Source organism: Mytilus edulis, chromosome 3 (genome assembly GCF_963676685.1).
Source record: "Mytilus edulis chromosome 3, xbMytEdul2.2, whole genome shotgun sequence".
In the NCBI taxonomy this organism is placed as follows: domain Eukaryota; kingdom Metazoa; phylum Mollusca; class Bivalvia; order Mytilida; family Mytilidae; genus Mytilus; species Mytilus edulis.
Window position 1 is genome coordinate 15,168,394 of NC_092346.1, and position 24,354 is coordinate 15,192,747.

General features: G+C 32.1%; 2 protein-coding genes across 5 annotated transcripts; one reads left to right on the forward strand and one right to left on the reverse strand.

Annotated features, from left to right (window-relative positions):
• Positions 1-1,063: 1,063 nt before the first annotated feature.
• LOC139515888 (interferon-inducible GTPase 5-like) lies at positions 1,064-16,735 on the reverse strand. Of its 4 annotated transcripts, none has more exons than XM_071305639.1 (5): positions 16,468-16,735; positions 12,479-12,693; positions 6,800-6,922; positions 5,149-5,265; positions 1,064-2,317 (listed from the first exon to the last, which is right to left on the reverse strand). In XM_071305639.1, the coding sequence occupies exons 2-5, from the start codon at positions 12,687-12,689 to the stop codon at positions 1,164-1,166; spliced, it is 1,605 nt and encodes a 534-aa protein (XP_071161740.1). In that variant the 5' UTR covers positions 12,690-12,693; positions 16,468-16,735; the 3' UTR covers positions 1,064-1,163. The 4 variants fall into 4 exon arrangements, with proteins under 4 accessions (XP_071161740.1, XP_071161741.1, XP_071161739.1 ...); XM_071305640.1 differs by having other exon boundaries at positions 16,345-16,618; XM_071305638.1 differs by having other exon boundaries at positions 6,800-6,937; positions 16,468-16,608.
• LOC139518139 (protein PML-like) lies at positions 7,127-9,746 on the forward strand. Its single transcript, XM_071309833.1, has 3 exons — positions 7,127-7,131; positions 7,614-7,801; positions 8,591-9,746. Exons 1-3 carry the CDS (start codon positions 7,127-7,129, stop codon positions 9,394-9,396), a joined length of 999 nt encoding a protein of 332 aa, XP_071165934.1. The 3' UTR covers positions 9,397-9,746.
• Positions 16,736-24,354: the final 7,619 nt, after the last annotated feature.

Genomic DNA, 24,354 nt, shown 5'->3' on the forward strand with positions numbered 1-24,354 from the left:
TCGATTTCGCTATACAGTTTGTAGCAGCGAAATTTTTTACTTATTCCAGGGAATTTTTCGTATTTCAAGATTCAAATAAAGCTTATACGAATCTAAATGAACAGTTGCGCCACGAGCGCATGATACACCCTTCGTTTTGTGTGTGAAGTTTTATGCAATAATCATAAATAGTTTCATAGATACGGCGCAACGTTTGAAAACGACCTTTTTTTTTTTTTTACAAAAAACTCAATAACTATAATAAATTTTTTTGAATCATCACCAGAAAGTATACAGATCTTTAGATTATTATAACTTAGAAGTGTGTAAAGTTTCAAGCAATAATCATAAATCGTTTCTGAGATACGGCGCGACATGTGACCCCCCCTTTTTTTTTAAACAAAAAACTCAATAACTCTAAAATAAAATTTTGAATAATCACCAAAAAGTATATAGATCTTTAGATTAATATAACTTAGAAGTGTGTAAAGTTTTAAGCAATAATCGTTTTTGAGATACGGCGCGACATGTGAAAAAAACACACCCCTGTTTTAGTTACAAAGTCCCGTAACTCAAAACGTTTGTATCCTATTTTCACCAAAACGTATACAGATCGTTTGACTATCAGAAGAAACAACAATGTTAAGTTTCATGAAATTTGGATAAGTTGTTCTCAAGTTACGATGCGACATGTTTATCACGGACAGACAGACGGACAGACAGACAGACGGACGCCGGACATTTGTATACCGTGAAAATTTTGAAAATCCATTAACGTGTCAATACTTCAATGAATACTCCAAGACATGGTTAAAACAACTGTGAGAAATCCCCAAGACACAATTATGTATTTAACAGTTTAACGGTCACTCAGTACGGTAGGCGTTCCTAAGAATAGATGCACGTTCAACAATTAGTAAAACGAAAATATGATACATAAAGGAACTCGTTGCGTAAACATTTATAAAAGTGGCGGAATGTACCGATGGGACATTCAAATCACAATGCAAAAATGCGAACAAATTTACAAAACACTTTCAACTAAAATAAAAACAGCTGGCTGTACGCAAGTGCTACGATGGAATATTTTTATAAGTTTTTATTGACAAATAATCAGACAAACAATTTGCTGGTAGTTTCGGTGTATAGATTTATCGCTCTAAGTTCCTTCACTTTCCCAGCTCTTACGTCGTTGATGTTTGTTCTGACAGATAGACATATACAACTTCTGCATCTGCTCGAAGCACTTTCAATTCAGAGTTCAAATGATGTGCAACCAAAACGATTGCTGCAGGTCCGGCAATGGCAGATCCAATACCAGGCAATACCCAGTCAAGTTGAGATACTGCTGCAACTGCTCCTAGCTTTAAACATTTCACAAATTGTGCCTTTATTGATTCTAATTTGTTCTTTTCCTTTAAAGACGGATGTTTTAATCCTGGAACTTTTTTGACGTATTGCTGGTCAAGGTTTAGAATTCTGATATATCTGCGCACCTCTCTTGTAACTATTGCAATGTTCACAGGTAAATCAACAAACGGAATTGGGATAGCAGCAACCACCCCTGCTGCAAAAGCCGCAAATTTAATCCTCTTCTTTAATGTTTTGCATTTCAATACAATAAGTTCTGGAGTTAACAAAGGAAGAAAGAAAAGCAGCGCTTCCTCTTTACAATCGGGAATTAGAGAAGTTATATGTTTCAGTAATCTAATCAAATCCCCATAATGAAAATACTCTCTGAAGTTTGAAATAAGAAATAACTTTGAACCTCTTAGAGTACCGTCACGTGCCATTGTATCTTCTAATTTCCTCCTTTTTTGAGCGATCGCTTCTTGTTCGTTAGTTCCATTCTTCCTCGCTTTATCAACAATTACATCAATCTTGGATCTCACGAACGAATATGCGATGTCTCTTTCCTTCAGTTTTTTAACTAGCCATTTATCTTCTTCCATAAGTACGGTGTCAATAAAAACAAAGAAATAGTCTAGGTTCACAGAATTAAATTTGATAAGAAATTGATCTTTCGTCATGTTGAGCGTCCCAAATCCAGGGAAGTCTACAAGCTTGAAAGAATAAAACATAGGGTGATGATATATCTTTATCAATGTTGTACAATCTCCTTCTCCAACTTCGGCATACCCAGGATCTGTTGGACTAAGATTTAGCAGTAAATTGATAAATGTTGACTTCCCCATTGCAGACCGACCGACAATTCCAAATTGTACTTCTTCTGTTTCCCATCTGTTCAATCTTTCTTCTAATGAGGCTTCTGTTCTGGTAGCTCCTTCGGATTCCAGCTGACTGTAAAGTTCAGCGTACAGAGTTGGATTATCGAAAGCTATGAGAAAAGATAATTATAACATTAATTGTGTCAAAATATCATAATGTATTTATTTATTTCCTCTTTATACTTCCTTCATGATGTACGAACCCTGTGCTCATTTGTTTGACTCTACAATTACAAATGATATTTTTTTTATGTATGTCCAGGAGGTAAATAAAGGCAACAGTAGTATACCGTCATCAATCGATTGAGAGAAGACAAATCCGGGTAACAAACTAAAATTAATTGAGGTAAACAAATCAACTATAAGAGGAAAACAACGAAACACAAAAACAGTGCAACAGAAAACCAAAACGACAATGCAACACACACAGAAAAGAACTTTAGGATTACACCTGCAATTTTTCTGACTGGGTCTAGGACATTTTAAGAAAAAATGTTGGTTGAATCTGGTTTTGTGGCTAGCCAAACTAAGCGAAACCTCGCGCTTATATGTCAATGTTAAATTTAACACTTAAATGACATTACATGACAGGACAACAGTACAAATAAATGCAAACATTCAGGACAGAGAAATAAAAATTACAATAGGACATTTCGACATGCTAATAGTAAGGTACCAGGCTTATAATATAATAAACCATAAGTGCGTTTCGTCTACATAAGACTCCCCAGTGACGCTCAGATCAAAATAGTAAAGAAAACCAAACAAGTACAAAGTTTAAGAGCATTGATGACCCAAAATTTCAAAACGTTGTGCCAAATTCGTAATTTATCAATATTTAAGAAACGTATAAAGAAATGAGTGTTGAAAAGGAGAATATGAATACAAACTTATTAAGACCATGTTTTAATATCTTTGGGCTATGCGCACTAATATGAAGGGCTCAAATCTTTTTTATTATACCTGAAAACTAGTAAAAGAAGTTGCCTATACGCATTTTTTTGGGTACATAACGATGCTAATGTTAACATGCTGACATCGAACCCCCAAGTATATTTCGAACAAGCATGCTTTAGAATAGCGCTGGGTTAATTTGTTATGAATATCTAACAAAAATACTGGACTCCAAGGTAAATTCCTGTTTGTCCAATGTAAAGTGTGTACGTATGATTTCTTTTGCTTATTTTGGTATGATCATACATGAAATTACATGGTGTAAGATGTCCAGTTACCCTTCTTTTCTTTTCATGATGAACTAGTTGTTTGTTTTTCTTAATAATTTCTTCATCATTATTAAGCGTATGTCTATATCAACTCTTATTTATTTGAAGTGTCTTTAATGTCTCATTAATCTAATTGGTTGAGTTCTTTCACAATTACGCTTTCTATGGAAAAAGGGCGAAAGATACCAGAGGGACAGTCAATCTCATAGATCGAAAATAAACTGACAACGCCATGGCCAAAAAAGATAAGGACAAACAGACAAATAAAAGTACACAAGACACAAGATGGAATAAAGACAAAGTAACACGAACCCACCAAAAACTTGGGAGTGATCTCAGGTGCTCCTAAAAGTTAAGCAGATCCTGCTCCACATTTGGCACCCGTCGTGTTGCTAATGTTATTACAAACCCGGTAAATAGTTAAGTTCGGTAGGTCACATTCATGAAAAGGGAAGGGAATTGCAGTTACGACATAAGGAACATATGAGTTATCTTTTATCTCCAACAAAGTCGAAATGCATTGGTATTTTTATTGTTTGATTGCTATTTTTCATTAGTTTTAATTGCAAACAAAATGTCATGGTATCAAAATATATAAAATATTGATAATGTAATCAAAATTTAGTTTTTGAAAGGAATATATATCCCTTTGATTGGTTTTCATTCCTTGACCTGGTTTGTCAATGCTTTTGGTCCTTTTTTTAATGACATATGTAGCTGTTCAACGTTTGTAAATATTAGTTCTATTCAAATATGTGTGTATTAAATCTCATGGAAGACACGACATGTCGAAATCGCATCTGGTAAAATAAAATCGGCACAATTTTAGGTTTTTATAAATCAATCAGACAACGTTTTTTTTAACAAGTATTTGCTTTTTTATTTAATGTTTGTTAAGCTTTAGTTTGTCGAGCGCTAATGAATAAGCAAAATACTGCACTAGCTCTGACCAAAAGAATTCAGACTACCAAAATTCTGTTATCAACATCACATTATTACACAACATCGAATAACGAAAAACAGCTAATCTTTTTGAGTGTTTACACTAAATATAAAAATTGGTCGATAAATAACTAAACGCCACATTTTAACCCGATTGTAAAAAGTAAGGCAATACTATAGTCGTACAATCTACGAGATTTGCATGCACAAATATATACTGTAGGTACTTAAATGCCCGCTCAAGAGAAAAGAGAGACTTTTTTTAATTAAACTATTAGAATAAGATGTGCGATGTCAAAGTAAACCTGAAACCTAATCTATTAAACCGCATGATCTTTAATAAATGTATATGTATATTTTATTTCGAAAAATTTATCATGATTTATCCTGGGAAACGACAACAAACATTGAATAATGAAATAAAATAAAATTGTAAAGCAAGAGATTAACAGAAACTCTGATATACTTTAAATTTTAAAAGGTATATCAAATGTGTTAGAATCATGTTTCACAAATGAGTACATAAATCATCGTAACCTACATATTGTCGTCAACAATAAACAGTTGTTCAAACAAAAAAATTAGCAAATACATACAAGTCCATCAATTTATAAATAATCTAACAGTATAAAATTCAAATATAATTCATTTAAAGCTGTCTTGATTTTCTGTTTTCATTTAATTTTCTAACATTTGTTGTTTTATTTGAACAAATATTAACCTTAAGCATTAAAGAACGGAAGACATTCTGGCTAATTTTGGAAAAAAACAATCACCTTCATCTTCAAGCACTGCGTCACTCATATTCGAAATATCTCCACCTTCATCGTCAGTGGATCTTGTACCTGAAGATTCACTGTCAGCTACTACCATATTTGATACTGAGGCCTGTGCTACACGAAAATAGAAACATACGACAATTAAAACATGTATAACGTGTTATTTGTTTAATCATTATTTTCTTGCTTATCCATAACTTTAAGATTCAGGATTGACATAAAATATGAAGATGTGATATAATTGTGTTAACATATCATACTGTATTTTCTTATTTATTCTTTCGTCATAATATACGCCGCCCTATTTTTTGAAAATATTAATAAGTACTTAGTACCAAGATGGAAAAGTATAATAACAAAACTACCGAACTCCAAGGAAAATTCAAAACGAAATGTCCTTTATCAAATTTCAAAATCAAAAGCTCAAACACATCAAACGAATGTAAAATAACTGTCATATTCCTAACCTGGAACCGGTATTTCCATCCGTAGTAAGTGGTGGATCAAACCTAGCGTTTTAGCTAGCTAAACCTGATACTTGTATGACACTTGCATAGAATTTCATTACATTGTCAACCATGTGTCAGCAAAACAAACAGACATAATAGGTAAAAATGTCAAAAAATCGGTTACAGTGAATATAGGTTTGTGTTTTGCACAGTAATGTAATAGAGGTTTCAAATCATTTTGATAATATATAATATCTGAAAATTTATAAACGTAGTTGCAGTAATGCATCCTTTTTAGTACATGGCGTTCTTTCCTCAACCACTTACCAAACAAGAATTAGAAAATACACACGAGTTATAATTTGTGAATTAATCAAACAGTAATAAATTAAAATATCTGCCAATTCAAAACTATTTTGATTTTCTTGGTTTATGCAATTTTATAACTCAGCAATATCCAAATCAATCCATGTTTCCGTACTAACTTTTGATTTTTTTTATAAATATATTTTAACATTTTGCATTTAAAGGAGCACTATCTACGAGATATATGAAAAATCTAAAATATGATTGTTTTTTGTTCAATAATTAATGAAACTGACATATTTCGCTTTAAGCAACCCCTATAGTTAAATTTTGTCAAAATGAGGTAAGAAACGGTGGTGATGAATTATTCACTCGCAAGTGAATAATTTGACCTCATTGAATCCGTATTCATGTAAACTTCAATTTAACCCCATCGCTAGAGATGGATAATACATGAATTGTGCGTGTCCAGTTATTTAAAGGTAAATCATTTGATTGACTGATTCGATCCACAAAAGGCATTCTTATACAGGTAATAACGACTTAAATCTGGTTTTAATCTATAATACAAAATTAAACAGACTTAGAAAATTCCAATTGCACGATTTCGCTATCTTATTTATATTTTTATATTTATGTTTATATTCCTTATATGCCCATCGGAGGCATTCGAATTCAACTCGATAGTTGATTATATGGCATCTATACTCAAATAGACACGAAACAAAGTTACATATTATCGAGCCTATGCCCTGTAAATTGTTTATTTTAGACTTTTATAATTTGGATGAATGTTTTTACACTTTTATAAATCAAATATGAGAATTTGAGTCAAATCGGTGAACCCTTTAAAAAACAGAAGACATTCTTGCTAATTTTGTAAAAAAAATCACCTTCATCTTCAAGCACTGCGTCACTCATATTCCTAATATCTCCACCTTCATCGTCAGTAGATCTTGTATATAATAATTCACTGTTAGCTCCTTCGGTAACCATATTTGATGCTGATGCTTGTGCTACGTTAAACAAAACTGAAGGCAATTAAAGCATACATAACAGATTATTTGTTTAAAAGATATGAAAAGATTTGATATATATCTATATAAAAAACAAGAAACATTTATTAACCACATCAACAAACGACAACTACTGAACATCAGGTTCCTTTTTTCTTGCATACTAATTCCTGTAAGATTTACAATTGATATAAAATTTTAAAGATGTGGTATTATTCATGGTCAATGAGACAAGTCTCCACCATACACGAAATATATCGCCTATATCGCACAGCTAGCCTACAGAGGGGCTAACATGACAATATTTAAACAATTAAAACGCGAAATTAAACAGCGTATTTCATGTACAAAACAATAAAGGAAAAACCAAATATGATATATAGGAACAATCGTCAACCAGAAAATTTGATTTTGCCATTTGTAAACGGATTTTCAGATTCGATTTAGTCTTGGAGTTCAGTATTTTTGTTATTTTACCTTTTACAAGATCCTCAACATGTTTAATTTATTTAGTATTCTACAACAAACGTTCTTTTTGTTAAATAATCAGTTAGTGTCTCATTGTATATTTAGTTGCATCTTTTCAGCATAATGTGGTGACATTTGATGAATATTGTAGACAAGTGACAAAGAAATAGTTATTAAAATTTAGTTTGAAGTAGTCATGTTGATCTTTACAACATCTGAAAAGCCTGAAACTTAAATTGTTAAGTCATGTGCAGTCTTTGATTCGATTTCTTAGAAATATCGACTGCGGTACATTCAGTTCAGATGACATTGAAGAAATTCCAAGTCCATCACTTCAACCTGCATACCAAACTATTGAATGGTCCACTACAGTGAATAACATTTTCTTTGACATTGAAGCAACAGGCTTAGGTATGATTGCAGTAAAAAGATATATCTCTACTATAGAAATTTTGATTTGACATATGTTTTCAGAATTGCTTTCATATGGTCATGTGTTGAAATTGCAACCCTATTTTTCATTAAAAAAATTGAAACTTTATACATGTGTCTAAATTACCAGACAAATTCATTATAAAATTGATCAACTACAAAAACGATGAACCACACTAAAAACATAAATTATATGCAGGTACTCTAAAAGGGTGAGCTGTGTGTGCTATATGTTATACTTGTATACCTCCAATATATTGTGTATTTAAAAAATATGTGGTATGATTGCCCCTGAAACAACTCTTCACAAGAGACCAAATAGCATAGAAATTAACAACAATAGGTCACTGTATTCCCTTCAACAATGAGCAAAGCCCATACTTCCTAGTAAGCTATAAAAAGCCTCAAATATGTATGGATTCTTTGCTCAAAGAACAATGTATGGTCAAATGTTAGGTCTCAAATTTACAAAACAAGTTTATTCTCAAAATGGACTGTTCAGTACCCAGGTTATGTTATAGTCGTTGATTTGACAATTTTAGCTTCAGTTTACTACTTTCTTGAAAACAAAAACGGGGATCAATGAGCATTCAAATATTATAGATAATATGAATGACCGGCTTCAAAAGCTTGGGCTTGTATAGTTTAAAAAATTTCTAGTAAATGCATTTTTCAATTCTTATTGGCATGATTCTGTTGGCTAGTAGTGCTTGTTCAACATGCCTATCATGAAAGTAATTTACCAATGTTATGCCTTTTATATTTCAGCAAGAAACTCTCACATAACACAGATTTCTGCAACATCTGACAAAGGTTCTATCAACACATATGTACTTCCAAAGAAACCAATAACACCTAAGGCACAGGAAATAACAGGGATCAAAGTTGAAGGGAGCAAGATGTTTTGCCATGATAAGGAAGTGAAATCTGTTAGCATAAAAGAGGCGTTAAAGATGTTAATATTATTTTTAGCACAATACAAGAAAAATGTAATTATAGGTCATAACATCAAGTCATATGACTTACCAGTGCTGTTTTGTGCTTTAAATAACTGTTCAATTATGAATGAATTTTCATGTTCCATTCTTGGATTTTTAGACACACTACAACTTTTTAAATCTTTGTTACCTGGATTAACCTCATATGCACAATCAAATTTGTACAATACAGTATTAAATGAAACATATGACGGTCATGATTCAATGGAGGACGTTGTTGCTTTGAGTCGTCTTTTCCATCACTTTGCTCCATCAACAGAAGCAAAACAATTGTCATCTTTTTCCTTTGATTCAGCTGCAAGGAGATATGACCACAACCAGAAAACAAAACTACTTCTCCCTACTTTGACACCTCTTACAGAAAAGAAAGTAATTACATTAAGAACTGCAAATGTAATAGCAGCAAGTGGCATGTCTTTTTCTCACCTACGCATTTCATATGCAAGAGATGGTCGCCAAGGAATAGAAGATGTTCTGAAAGAGGAGGATGTAAATGGAAAAGTGCGTGTTACCAAATCAAAGAAGATAGTTGATGCCATATCTGACTTTTTCAAAAGTTTAAAACCAGATGAGTGATGTACTTTAGCATGTATCTTTCATATTTGTATATCCGAATTTGAACAGCATTCCAATTTTGCTTTAGGTTATTTCATATTCAAAATTTATTATATAGACTATGGTCTTCAGAGTGTAAATTTGTTTTGTTTAAAAAACTAATTGGCATGTAAATTAATGCTCAGGTATTTTTTGTTATTGAGAATGTTAATTTTTCTATCCATTTATTATCTGAAGCATGCAGTTCTGGTCTAAGCAAGAGTGGAGAGTCATCTAATTCTATTGATATTTTGGAAAATACTTATTTCAAATTGATCATAGGGACTGTATTGAGCAAGAATTTATGTGATAATTTTAAAATATATCAGCTATTACAAATGATTTATTCTGAAAAAATAAAGGGGATAATTTTGAGTATTGTCATGGACCTCTTACTGCACTTGTCAATATTTACATTGTAAGGGAACGTTGGTATCTGAATGGTGCCTTACATGTAATTGTTTTAATTCCCTTTCATTTTCAAGGTATAATAACAATTCTAATGCAACAACGTTTGTAACGTTCCTTTTGATTGGATAACGTCACTTTCTTACATGGCATCAATTAACGCGTCGCCAGTAAACTTAATTTGCGACCATCAAATCCCCAATTGATGCCGTCGGAGCTTAAAATACAATACAGTTATCTCCTAATTGTATCATATTATGGTATGCATGATAAGTTTGTTAATTGTTCCAGTTATGATGTTAAAGGGTTAAATTTTAACAAAATTCTGGATTTTTGAACTTGGCTATTTTCCAGAAACTTCCTGTGATGGTCAACATATGACTGTGTGTTACAGATTGACAAAAGGAAAAAGTTGGAGAACTATGTTTACTAGCTAACATCACATGATAATTTGCTCCATAAATATACTCTAATTTTTGTTTATGAAGTTTTTAAAGTAAAATGAGGCAGTAATACTACTGAAATTGAACAAAATATGGGCAAAACCACAGTTTTTGGAAAATTCAAATTCAGTTTATTTTCTAATTCCAACATGGATTTTTTTCTTGTATCAGTTTTCAAGATCACAATACCTTCCTTATTAACTATTAATTATTAAAATATGGTTCTAATTACTATTTTTTTAATGTTTTATCCCTTAAAGGTTATAGAAAGTCTTGATTTTGAGTAAAATCTAGTTTTTGAAAATCTCAATTATGCTTATAAATTTTCGAATTCCAGCATGGATATTTTTCTTGTATCAGTTTTTAAGATCATTAGACCTTTCTTTTTAACCCTTAACTTTGAAATGTGGTTATGATTGCAATTTCCTATTTTGTACGCCCTAAAAGGTTGTAAAAAGTGTAGATTTTGGGTAAAATCCAGTTTTTGAAAAATTCAAATGAAGATTTTTTTTGGAATTCCAACATGGATTTTATTCTTTAATCAGTTTTAAGAATCATTAGACCTTCATTCTTAAATATTAATTTTTGAAATGTGGTTCTGATTACAATTTCTTATTTTTTAAGCCTTTAAAGGTCGTAAAAAGTGAAGATTTTGGGCAAAATTCAGTTTTTGAAAATTGAAATGAAGATTTTTTTCTAATTCCACCATGGATTTTTTTCTTGTATCAGGTTTTAAGATCATAAGACCTTCCTTTTTAACTATTAATTATTGAAATATGGTTCTAATTACAATTTCCTATTTTTTACTACCTAAAAAGTTGTAGGAAGTGTGGATTTTTGGAAAAATCCATGTTATAGGTGGTGCTGAAATTTATCACCATTCTGCAAAACAAGTATTAAATTCTTTGCAATTTGACAAGAATTTATACTAAATATTATGAATTGTAATTGATTTATTGTTTTATGTTTTACTTATATGAGATTTTTTTTATTTAAAGGTAAAGGTGTTTTTTCTATTGAAAATGGGAAGAATTACCTCCCTTTTCTGATTGTATGATAAAAAAAAATTTTGACATGGATTTCTTAATTAAACATGAAAACATGTTAAAAAGTGTTATATCTTTATTTTCTATGCCATTTTGAAGCATTCTAATTACATCAACCTGAGCAGCGTACTCCCTTAAGAAACTTTTAAGACTATTTAGAATGTTGTTGATGTGTAGTGGGGAAAAACTATAACTGAAGAACAGTTTGAACATAGACTAAACAATTCCCAACGTTTTTTAAGAGTGGAGAGTTTCTTTTACACTTATATTGAGGTTTTAAAGTGTTGACCAAAGCACATTTCATATCAATAATGTGCGCACGATCAACGCTTAACAACCCCATTAAATTATAAAACGAGGTATACAATTCTTTCAATTACATATAGATGCTACAACCATGAAATTAAGGGTCAAGCTTTTGTTTGTTTTTCAAATCATAATAATTACATTGTCACGGAAAGCACGTGTAATGTAACAATAATAAAATAAAATCTGTAAGATCCCAAAAGATGTTACGGCATTGTACCAATCATCTACACTATTTGGTGTGAGTTCAACATGGTATATGAGAATATTTTTTCAATGTAAATATGTTCAAAATCTCAAATAGAATATATGCCTTAATGGTTGATATATATAAGAAGATTTAGTATGACTTCCATTTTCATTGTACTAGTATACATATTTTTAGGGGCCAGCTAAAGGACACCTACGGGTGCGGGAGTTCTTGCTACATTGAAGACCCATTGGTGGCCTTCGGCTGTTGTCTGCTCTATGGTCGGGTTGTTGTCGCTTTGACACATTCTCCATTTCCTTTCTCAATTTTATTGGTATGAGTGCAAATGAGACAACTATCCATCCAAGTTTGATACTATTTGTAAAAAGTAAACCATTAAAGGTCAAAGTACAGCCTTCAACATTGGAACCTTGGCTCACACCAAACAATAAGCTATACAGGGCCCCAAAACGACAAGTGTAAAACAATTCAAACAAAAAACCAACGGTCTTAAATATATAAAAATGAAAAACGTGAAACACTTGAAAGTTTTGAACCACAACAACAAACAACAACCACTGAACAAGCGGCATCTGACTAAGTCTGTAACACTTTTAGTATTATTGAATTAAACCTTATCAAGGGGTCAAACGCATTGACTCTGATTTTACCTGAAATATGGCTACGCGTTCCACAGTTTTGGCAAAAACTTGCATCGTTTTTCAGCAATCCTTTACATTGATTTCCATCATCCATTCTGCCCAAGCAAACCACTGCCGATTTGCTAGCTTCTATTTTAAGTCCACAGTGATCGCAAAACCGTTGACCTTCATTGATATTTAGTCTGCAATTCGGACAATTGCCACTTTGTGATGTACTCATGTTACTGAAATGAAACAACATACTGTTATGGAGTGCTATATGAACTGTAACTGATTTTGGTTTTTAAAATTTACAATTATTCATCAATAGAAGAAAAAAAATAACCAAAACAAAAAGTATAATATACCGAATTCCAATGTCAATTCAAAAAGGGAAAGTCCATAAAACTAACAATATATTATTATGTGTGATATTGTTTCGTCCCGGAAGGTATCTCCAGCTCAGTAGTCAACACTTCGGTGTTGACATGAATATAAATTATGTGGGCATTTTTATCATTTTCCTTTTACAAAACTTTGAATTTTTCGAAAAAATAAGAATTTTATTATCCAGGGAATAGATTATCTTAGCCGTATTTGACCCATCCTTTTGGAATTTTGACTCCTCCATGCTCTTCAACTTTGTACTTGTTTGGCTGTATAACTATTTTGATCTGAGCGTCACTTATGAGTCTTATGTAGACGAAACGCACGTCTGGCGTATTAATTTATAATCCTAGTTCCTTTGATAACTATTATTGTATTTTACCTTTTTACAATTCAATTTTTTCTGCACATAATACCACTTTTGTTTTGATAGTATGATTTCAAATTATTTGTTCTGCCGATATCATTTGTGAAACGGTTATTCCATAACGGTCAACCAACTCGTGATGGCGTCCGTAAAATTTGCGGAGGGATGATTTCAACTTCACCATTTGGAACTCTTGGTTTTATAGTTTCCTTGTGAGCAGCGACCCTCTATCAAGAAAATCATGATAGGAAATGCAAGCACGGGAATATCGTATCAATTGGGCGATATATACCCCGTATGCAGGTGCTGCTGGAATGTTGCTACTTAGAAATGAAAAGTTCACAATTGGAAAGCTGAAATCATCTCTTTTGTCCTAAAGGTTTGTTTTCAACCGACCCTCATTGTCAATTTCTAGATGTAAGTCAAGATATCAGGCCGACTTAACTGTATCTGTAGTATCCTTTATCTCTAGTTTGATGAGATAGATGCGTTCAACATAGTCACCAAATTTTGAATTATTTAGTGAAAGAACATCATCTATATAGCGGAAAGTAGAGTTAAAGGATATTGCTAACTTCTTATCTTTTTTCCTAAGAAGTTCCTATAGAAACTATAGAACATTTACTTTCGGGGTTGTCATATTGTAGCTGACATTTGGCACAATCTGAAGTCTTGGATTTTCGATAAAGTTTAGATCAAAATTCCACTTAATTTGAATATCGTCATTTTACAACAAGATATAAAGGGCCCCAAAAAAAACTTAAAACCCAATTAGCACCAATACACGATAACTACTAAACAAATCAAATGTTTAAATGAATTAAAGCTTGTCACTGCTGTTGGACGTTTCGTCCCCGAGGGTATCACAAGCCCAGTAGTCAATAGTTCGTTTCTGTGTGTGTTACATTTTAATGTTGTGTTGCTGTTGTGTCGTAGTTCTCCTCTTGTATTTGATGCGTTTCCCTCAGTTTTAGTTTGTAACCCGGATTTGTTTTTTCTCAATCGATTTATGAATTTCGAACATTGGTATACTAATGTTGCCTTTATTTACCTAAGCCGTATTTTGCCCAACTTTTTGGAATTTTGAGTCCTCAATGCTCGTCAACTTTTTACTTGTTTGGCTTTATAACTTGTTGATATGAGTGTCACAGATGAGTCTTATGTAGACGAAACGCGCGTCTGCTGTATTGAATTATAACCATGGTACACAGATCATTATATCATGCGTGATAGCAAATTTCATTATAATTTTGTATCGTCCGGGTTAATTTTTCAAAAGAAAGAGCTATAGTTCTTTAAGAAAATAACTCCGTTAAGGTATGTAAGACCATATTCAGGATAATTATTGACAACGCAGATATGCTAAATGGTGCCAGCGATGAGATAACCTCCACCATAACTGGCATCGACCAAGTGGTTGTAAATAAACTCATCACCCTAACAATAGATCAGTTAACATTATTATTAATCACTACTAGGGATGAAATTGAAGAGCGGGTCGCCTAAATCATTTTCTTACTAAAAAAAATCAAAATGAATAGATAAAAAATACACAAATTAATAATTAGTGTACATTTTTATATACCAGTTAAGGTTGCACGTGGTATTTCCTGCACCATAAGGATATTGATGAGTTCTAATCATGGCGAAGAACTGCCATACATAATTAACTGAAGTACTTTCATTATAGTATTCAAAAATAAATATGAATCTGTATTATAACCGTTTTCCTTTTTTACTACATGTTCATTTATTAATAAGTTAGCATACTGAATATTCTCAACATTATTATACAATATTCAAAAAACATGTTTTATAACTTGAAATTGACATTTTCTTCCTTGTACACATCAAAATACCACGAATATATAGTTCACAGAAAATCCGAACACATTTAAAATAGAAATGACGATAATCTATAAATAGATCCTAGTAACAGTAGTTCATTTTATTGTTTTGAGATACTAAAATAAACATTCAGTTTTTAAATTGTTAGTACTTTAACTGGTTACGAAAATGATTAATGATCATTACATTGATCATCGAATTAATACTATACACTTCTAATATATAAAGGACAGCTCGTGTCATATTTTCATTTATCTTAATGACATCACAAATAGGAAGAAGTAATATAATTCTATGCGACGGTTTAATTTGGTTTGGACTTCATAAGGAAATTATCTTTTGTAGTTCATGATTTGATCTGTAAACATAGATATACAATATTAGGTTAATGTCAGAAAATATCAACTTTTTGTATGAGGCTGAGAAACTGGGGAAAGGCGAGTTTGTGCCGCATACAAAAAGTTTATATTTTTATGACATTGATCTAATATTGTTTTTATACTGCAACTTAAATTGATACATTGATAGATATTCAAAGTGTAACACAAATTTCAAACTTATTTGTATCTCTTAATGAGCTCCTGATTCTCGAAAAAATGTTCCAGGGTGAAATTGACATTGTACAAAATATAGCTGTGTTACTTTATTTTAGGAATAAACACAACTAGTTGCAACATTAATATTTATATTAACCATATTCAGCACGATTTTGATGTTATGCCATCTTATCGCTATTTCACGAAATTTTCCTTTGATCTTTCTGACTGATAATTTCCTTTCTCAGCGAAGTCGAGGTGATATGAAAATTATCGCTAGAAACTAAGGAGCACTTGCGTTGCCAATGAAATTGACACGTCGTCATAGGTAAAATAGCGATAAACAGATTATCTTTGGTCATTTCAACTCGATTGCTTTTCTCACTTTCGCCGTACCGGCTCAAGCGAGAAAATCAATCTCGTTGAGATGACCAACGATAATCTATAATTATATCTGAATATCAAATGCTACAATTTCTTAGTTTTAGAACATCTCCTTTCATCGCTCAGAAGCAAAATATCGGATGATTCTATAATGATCTGACTTTTACTCGAGTTTCCAGTTTCGGGAACAGCTACCAATTTTGTAGTTTGCAAATTATTATCATACAAAGGTACCCACTTCTGACAAATGATTGCGTCATTGTAATTTCATGTCAAATAATCTTTAACAAAATATTTAATCTTGCGAGAAATTCAGAATATCATTCAAATTTTCAAGCTCCTTAAAATTGAAGCAAAATTTAGTACTAACTTACATGTAACTACGAACCAATCTGTATCAAACTCCAAATTCAGTTAGTTATTATAAACTTGAGTACTTTGAAATGAATAAATTGTTAAGTTAATGACACACTGTTTTGGTGATAAAAACTGCGTACCTGTATGATGTTTTTGTTATCCATCTCGTTCCATTGATTGATTTTGTCACTTAAATGCACATTGCCTCTATTATCGTATCTTGGATTTCGGTATTAATGTTAAACGTTAAACATTTACAGAAAATAACTAAGATGTAGGTCGTCTATTTATAGAGAAACAATAATTTCCTTCATGACATTCTCATGTGATATACATAATATATGATGCTATACAAAAATGTGTATCTAAAAATAAAAATGCTGTGCCTTTTTGTAAACGATTAAAGAGATCATAAAATGTTTTTTTTCTGAAGGTTCATCATAACAAAGGGACAAAAATAGCAGTATTTACACATAACCTGTTATGATGAACCTTATTTTTTCCCATTTGAATCGTTTGCTCATGCTGCACTTGTGTTTCGATATATTATGAATTCTAATTGTTTTTGTAAGCCAATATCTACGTTGGACATTGTTTTTATGAACAACTCTTTCAGCTTGTCTTTTTGTAAGGAATGGAGAATACTTATATATTTTTGAATGATCTCTTGTGTTGTAGAAAAAAAGCTGAAAATGTTGTAATCTATTCCTAAACCAATCTAGTTATTGACAGTTTGACTGTCCCTCTGGTATCTTTCGTCCCTCTTTTAGTTCATGACATCTTCATGTAATATACCTAAAACTACCTGTACATAAATGTGTGTTTTCGTTTGAAAATATGACAATTGTTTGTTAATAATCCATGACAAATTTGCAATGAAATAGCCGTGATGTTTTACTCTTTTAAAAAGAATGAGTCTATCAATAACCATGGTACGTCAATCTTTATAGACCCAAATTTTGCAAAACACTTACCTTCATGACAAATATGTTGTTGTCCCCTCAGATAAAGCCCCAAAACAACATCGTTTTTGTGTTTTAAACTCATTACATAAACTGCTTGATAAGTCACTTGGAAACTCAACATATATCCTAACAACATTTACTAACGAGGAAATCTTGGATAATCATTGGTCTGTTCTATGTTCCAATGGAATATCAACCAAAGATGAAAACTGGATCTTTCATCACTGTATTGGATACCTAAAGTACGAATAACGTTATATTGCTGGGTCTTTCAATTGCTCCACAAAAACTCTTTCTAAGTTATTTACATCAATTTATCAGCAATCAAATCCGGGTTTCAAAGTTATTGTGGAACTGCCTATTCTAGAGATGGCGGGAATCAGGTGCGGATACGAAAAGATCCAAAGATCTTTTAGAGTATATTCAGATTAAGACTCTTTCATCTTGCAATAGTACTAAAACATTGCACTTTTCTTCACTTTACACAAGTATTCCCCATTCCAAACTAAAAGACAAATAGAAAGAGTGGGTATCGCATTAATTCAGAAAAAGAATGGCCAACATAACTACAAGTATCTTGTCTCAGGGAGTGATAAATCATACTTTGTAAAGAATCACTCTGATTCAAACAAACATTCTCTGAACATTATCAAGATGCTTGATATATTCATTCACAGCATATCTTTTAAGTTTGGGGGATGGGTTTTTCTACAAACTATCGGCATTTTTAAATCTGTACTATTGTTTTTCTGTTTTTCTTTTTCTTTTTAGCCATGGCGATACCAGTTTATTTCGATCTATGAGTTTGACTGTCCATCTTGTATCTTTCGTCCCCCTTTAATGTTGTTATTCATATTCAAATTATGTTCCGCATCTCATACATTTATACTACAACTCATGTTCCGACACTTTTTGATTACAAATTATTTGTTCTGCTAATTGTCACAAGGAAAAAGTGAAGAGGATGTAATACGATAAGATTCAATTATCTATATTTCTGTTAACAGCTATGATTTATTGTTAAATACTAATTTGACTAGCATTTGACTTTCAAATCTACATGTCATAAAATGCATCTTCGCTGGCATCTTCGCTAGCAAAGGGTTAGGATCAACTCCGGGAACAGCTTACCAATTTTATGTTTGCAAATAATTATCGCAGAAGGATGCCCACCATTGATAACCTATTGAAAATGCAAAACATATGATTGCGCCATTCCAGGCTTGCCGAGAATGAAGATAGCTACGTATCTGCAGATTCCTTAAAAAATGAATGTTTTATTTCTCAGCTATTTGTTGTTACTTTCTGAACATAACATATTAATTTTATTACAATTATTGTTTTTAACCACTTGATTATCGTTACTTTGCATAGATACAGTTAATATAAAAATTACGACATATGGTTGATTGCAAATGAGACTAAAGTTCAAGTGAAGTGGATGTAAGCCGCTATGATCTTTAACAATGCGTGCGGGGGGGGGGGGGGGGGGGGTCTGCTGTGAATACGATAATAGAGATTTTTTTACTTCCAAGTTTTGACCTATTCATTTTGATAAAGAAACATGCCAGCATTGCCTGCATATGCAATTTACATTTCATGGTTGATACGATATTGCAGAACTTTCATTTTCAATCATGCCTTCTTCAAAGAGTTCCACGTGTAAAAGTTGAAATAATCTTTTTGAAACGTCCTCATTGAGTTGGTTGAACGTTACAGAACATCTCTTTCACAGATGACGACGGATATGTTCAACCTAAGGTACCCGTCTTCCTGCCCTCTTTTCCTCGAACGGGACTTTATCAACTGGTTTTTCACATAAAAAAAACCGGGATGCCGTGTTCAGTAGGTGAAACTGGACGCTATTTATCTAAATGCACGCAAAACACCTTTATCGTTTAAAAGACCTCATAAATTCAAAGTTTTTACGATCATAGAAAATAATTGAATTAGATTGAATAAAAAAAACTACAGACAGTTCATCTCTCAGTCTTTATGATTATGTTACGGGAATTGATAATATATCAAAAACTGATTCTGTTAACATTTTGATATACATTATCACTGTACTATTATGCATATTTTAGGGGCCAGCTGAAGGACACCTACGGGTGCGGGAATTCTCGCTACATTGAAGACCCATTGGTTGCCTTCGGCTGTTGTTTGCTCTATGGTCGGGTAGTTGTCGCTTTGACATATTCACCATTTCCTTTCTCAATTTTATGTAGTTTAAAAAAAAAACAGTTCGTAAAAACAGTTCTCATGCGCCAAAAATAAATCTTAATAAAAAAAAGTTGTACCAACAATACAAATATTTCGGACCTAATTTCTATTTAAAAAAACAAACGGCAAACATTCTCAAACATTTTCGTTTGAATTATTTTACATTTGTCGTTTTGGGACATTTTATAGCTGATTATGCGATATGGGCTTTGCTCATTGTTGAAGGCCGTACGGTGACCTATAGTTGTTAATTTCTGTGTAATTTGGTCTCTTGTGGAGAGTTGTCCCATTTGCAATCATACCACACCTTTTGATAAACTGAAACAAAGGCGTTGGCAAGAAACTTTAAATGATTGATTAGTTTTACATTATGGCTAGGATAGTTCTAACAATTAATTGTTATCTTCCATAGTGACAAGATTACAGTGATTCTTAACTGCTGACTCATTTCAACTTATTATCTCTGAAATGTGGAAGTGTTTTTATAAATTAAAATATTACTTCCTGCACTTTTTAGTAATGTAATTATGTTTTATGCAATAATCATAAATAGTTTCATAGATACGGCGCAACGTGTGAACCCCCCCTTTTTTGTATTAAAAAAAACTCAATGACTATAATAATAAATTTTGAATCATCACCAAAAAGTATTCAGATCTTTAGATTAATATAACTAAGAAGTGTGTAAAGTTTTAAGCAATAACAGTGTTTGAGATACAGCGCGACACGTGAGAAAAAAAACCCATCCCTGTTTTAGTTACAAAGTCCCGTTACCAAAAAAGTTTGTATCATATTTTCACCAAAAAGTATAAAGATGGTTTGGCCATCATAAGTAACAACTCTGTATAGTTTTATGAAATTTGAATAAGTTGTTCTGAAGTTACGGTGCGACATGTTTACGATGGACAGACAGACAGACGGACGCCGGACATTTGTATATCATTATACGTCCCGTGTAAAAATTTGACATATACAAAGGGGCAGTTTTCAAGATAATGAAATATTCATCATTAGCTTAATGAGTGATGACTAAAATCATTAACGTTCCAATACTTAAATAATATACTCCAATACATGGTTAAAACAACTGTGAGAAATCGCCAAGACACAATTATGTATTTTTAAAATAGTTTAACGGTCAATTAGTACGGTAGGCGTTCCTCAGATGCACGTTCAACAATTAGTAAAACTAATATAACATATAAAGGAAATAGTTGCGTAAACATTCATAAAAGTGACGAAATGTAACGATGGGACATACAAAACACAATGAAAACAATGAGAAAAAATCCACAAAACACTTTCAACTAAAATAAGAGAAAGCTGGCGGTACGCAAGTGCTACGATAGAATATTGACAACTTTTTATTGACAAATAATCATACTTAATGACAGACAAACAATTTTCTGGTTGTTTCGGTGTATAGTTTTATCGCTCTAAGTTCCTTCACTTTTCCCAGCTCTTACGTCGTTGGTGTATGTTCTGACAGATAGACATATACATCTTTTGCATCTGCTCCAAGCACTTCCAATTCAGACTTCCGATGATGTGCAATCAAGTCCGGCAATTGCAGACCCAATACCAGGCAATACCCAGTCAAGTTGAGATACTGCTGCAACTGCTCCTAACAGCAAACATTTCATAAATTGTGCCTTTTTTGGTGCGATTTTGTCTTTTCCTTTAAAGACGGATATTTTAGTCCTGGAACTTTTTTGACGTATGGCTGGTCAAGGTTTAGAATTCTGATATATCTGGGTACCTCTTGAGTAACTATAGCAATGTTCACAGGGAAATCAAACAACGGAATTGGGATAGCAGCAATCACACCAGTGTCAACAGCCACAAATTTAATCCCCTTCTGTATTATTTTGCATTTCAATACAATAAGTTCTGGAGTTAACAAAGGAAGAAAGAAAAGCAGCGCTTCCACTTTACCATCGAGAATTAAAGAAGTTATGTTTATCAATAATCTAATTAAATCCCACAAATGAAAATACTCATGAAAAATCGCACTAACCAAACAGAAAACTATACCTACTTTGAACCTCTTTCAACATTATATAAGGATATTATTTTAGAATAAGTATTTCAAAATAACACCGTCACCTTAAATACTTACAAATATGAAGCATCAAATGATCATAAAGTTTTGATCAGATATTGTGGTAGTTGCGGGGTCTTAATGTTCGACGATAAATGTTTTTCCTTAACTTCGGTAAAAGACGTTTTGGTTAATGTACTTTCAAAGTTAAATATAAAAATGTGGCACGCACCTTGTTCTTTTCGTTAAATAAACTCATCATAGATACCAGGATTAAATTTTGTATTTACGCCAGACGCGCGTTTCGTATTACATTGAAATTCACAAAAATCAAAGTTATATTATACGGGTTTTGTAGTGGAACTTGAGTTTTCTTTATTGAGGAAACATTAAGCGATAGCATTGGTTAAAATAAATGGAAAATGCTATTGGTTATCACTTTCGAAATATCAGATAAAAGTAGTGGTTAATGGGCCTTTTTTCTTGAAAATTCAAACAAACACAAATTAGGTTCTATCTTGATCTTTAAAGGATAGTTTATGAAAAAAAAGAGGAAGTTAACGATGCTTTCTTTTTGTATTGTTTAATCTAGAAATTTCAAGGTTTTAATGGTTCTGTTGTATAATGAATAATACTTGGTTAATTGTTATTTAACAGATGAGACACTAAAATAAAGACACCCGATTTACCGTCACTTTGTTTTATTTTGACTTAAAGGATTCCAGTCACAAATTATTATAAAATACAAGTAAAAGGAAGATTCAGAAATTGAGAAATCATAATATATCTGGTTATGAATTGAATCAATCCAAGTACGTGACTCTTTTTACAAATACATGTGCTTATCGCGTGCACGTATATTGTAAATGTATTGTTACAATATGTGGAAAATCTATACGTGGTTTTGCCTTTGGGAAAAATTGTTAGAATAACTGAATAGAAAATAAATTAAAAAAATATTATAAGGTGAAAGGCTTAATTTTCTATTTTGTTTAAAATTAGGATGAAACATCGGATTAATTACATGAAAATATATTTTAATTACACAAAATGAATTGAACCTCCCTTTACGTCACCTCTTCAGTCTGAATAATATATCTCTGATAAAAACATTTGAAATGCCATAAACAAACATAGCCATACTTAAAATTGATTTGACTGTTGTAGGGTACAACGAAGGGAGTAGATTTTATTTTTGTAATTATCGTACTTATTAAGCGACCAAAACGTCCCTTTCTATCGTCATCAGTATGTTAAGAAATCACCCAATTAAAGGAAAAGACTTAATGACACAGTTTTTGTGTTTTTATCCATTACTATTAGACACACCTCTTTGATAACAAATGCACTTGTGATCAGAAGAGAAAATATTTTTGCTTGTCATTCTACGAGCTTTCTGACCTGTATGACGGTAAGTGTGAATGTTTTCCCATTTAACACCACAATACTGATCAGTATTCAGAATTGTAGTAAAAATCCATTTAGAAAAACAATTAAAACTGTACTTTTTTAATCAATGCCTGATTTCATCAAATAACACAACTCCTTTCAATCCGTAATCCATTAAACGACCGAGAAAACAAATGCGTTTGACATTAAAAAGGGTTAATAACGCCTATGCGGACTTCGATGTCACAGATGTTCTAACACACATAAGTATAAGTTTTTCAATTTTTCTGTGGAAAGTCCTATTGTTTTTCTTCTTCTGATTATCATTATTATTATTTTCCTCTTCCGTCACTTTTTTTACGGTGCTTTTTTTGTTTTGCAAGATGTCGCTTAGATTTTTTGCGTATGATATCGAGTTATTACAATTTTGAATCTGACCTTGTTAAACCGAACACTTTTTTTTGAAGGAGGTATCTCCCCAAACACTGTTTTTCTTGTGTATAAATCTCTTTTGCACACGTTAAAGTTTCTCCAATTTGCTCGTTATATCCTCAGGATCTTAAAATGACTTTGACCCAAGCGGTACGGAAACTCCATATGACAGTTATTTCCCCTTCTGTATTTAAAATTAGTAAAATGTAAATCTAATTGGTAAACCATAAGTGATAGAGACCTAAGGTCTTTTAATTTGAGGTCCTTGGTACAAAAAAGAAAAAGAAAAAAGGGCCAAGGTCAAAGGTCAAGGTCATTTTTTTATTTGAGATTGGGCTGATATCACCTCTTTTCAAACATGACATAAGATATCGATAACATATATTTACTTACATTGTTAGTTGAGACATGTCGTTACACATACATATCGGTTTAAAGGGTACGCTTACTTCATGTCAAGAGTTTTCTCCCCTTTTTTATTTAAAAAAATGCATATGGTGATATAACTCATGAACCAAATATTATCAGGACCTAGGGTCTTTTAATTTGCGCATGAGGTCTGTGGTTGGTGACCTTGAAATTGAGCTCAAGGTCATAGATTAAATTGATGTTCTGGATTTTGACCTTTGCTTTTACCTCATATGTATATATAATAAAGCCATGGGACTTTTAGCATTAGGTTTCAAGCCATTTAACCTTGAAAAAGACAAGTGGGAGTGACCTTGTGTTTGTATTTAGGGTTAAGTAAACATTCAAATAATTACACAAGTAACATTTTTTAAACCGGAAGTAACAAAAAATCTTCCTTATTAGAAAAAAACATTTCATAGAAACCACATATGATTGAAATTAGCATTCAATAAGCTATCATTTGACGCTGCAAATTACATTTTAAACCGAATTTTAATACTTTTATACCAAAATGCATGATTTTTGGTGGAAAGACCTTCAATTGTTCTCTGAACCATTGGTTTTAA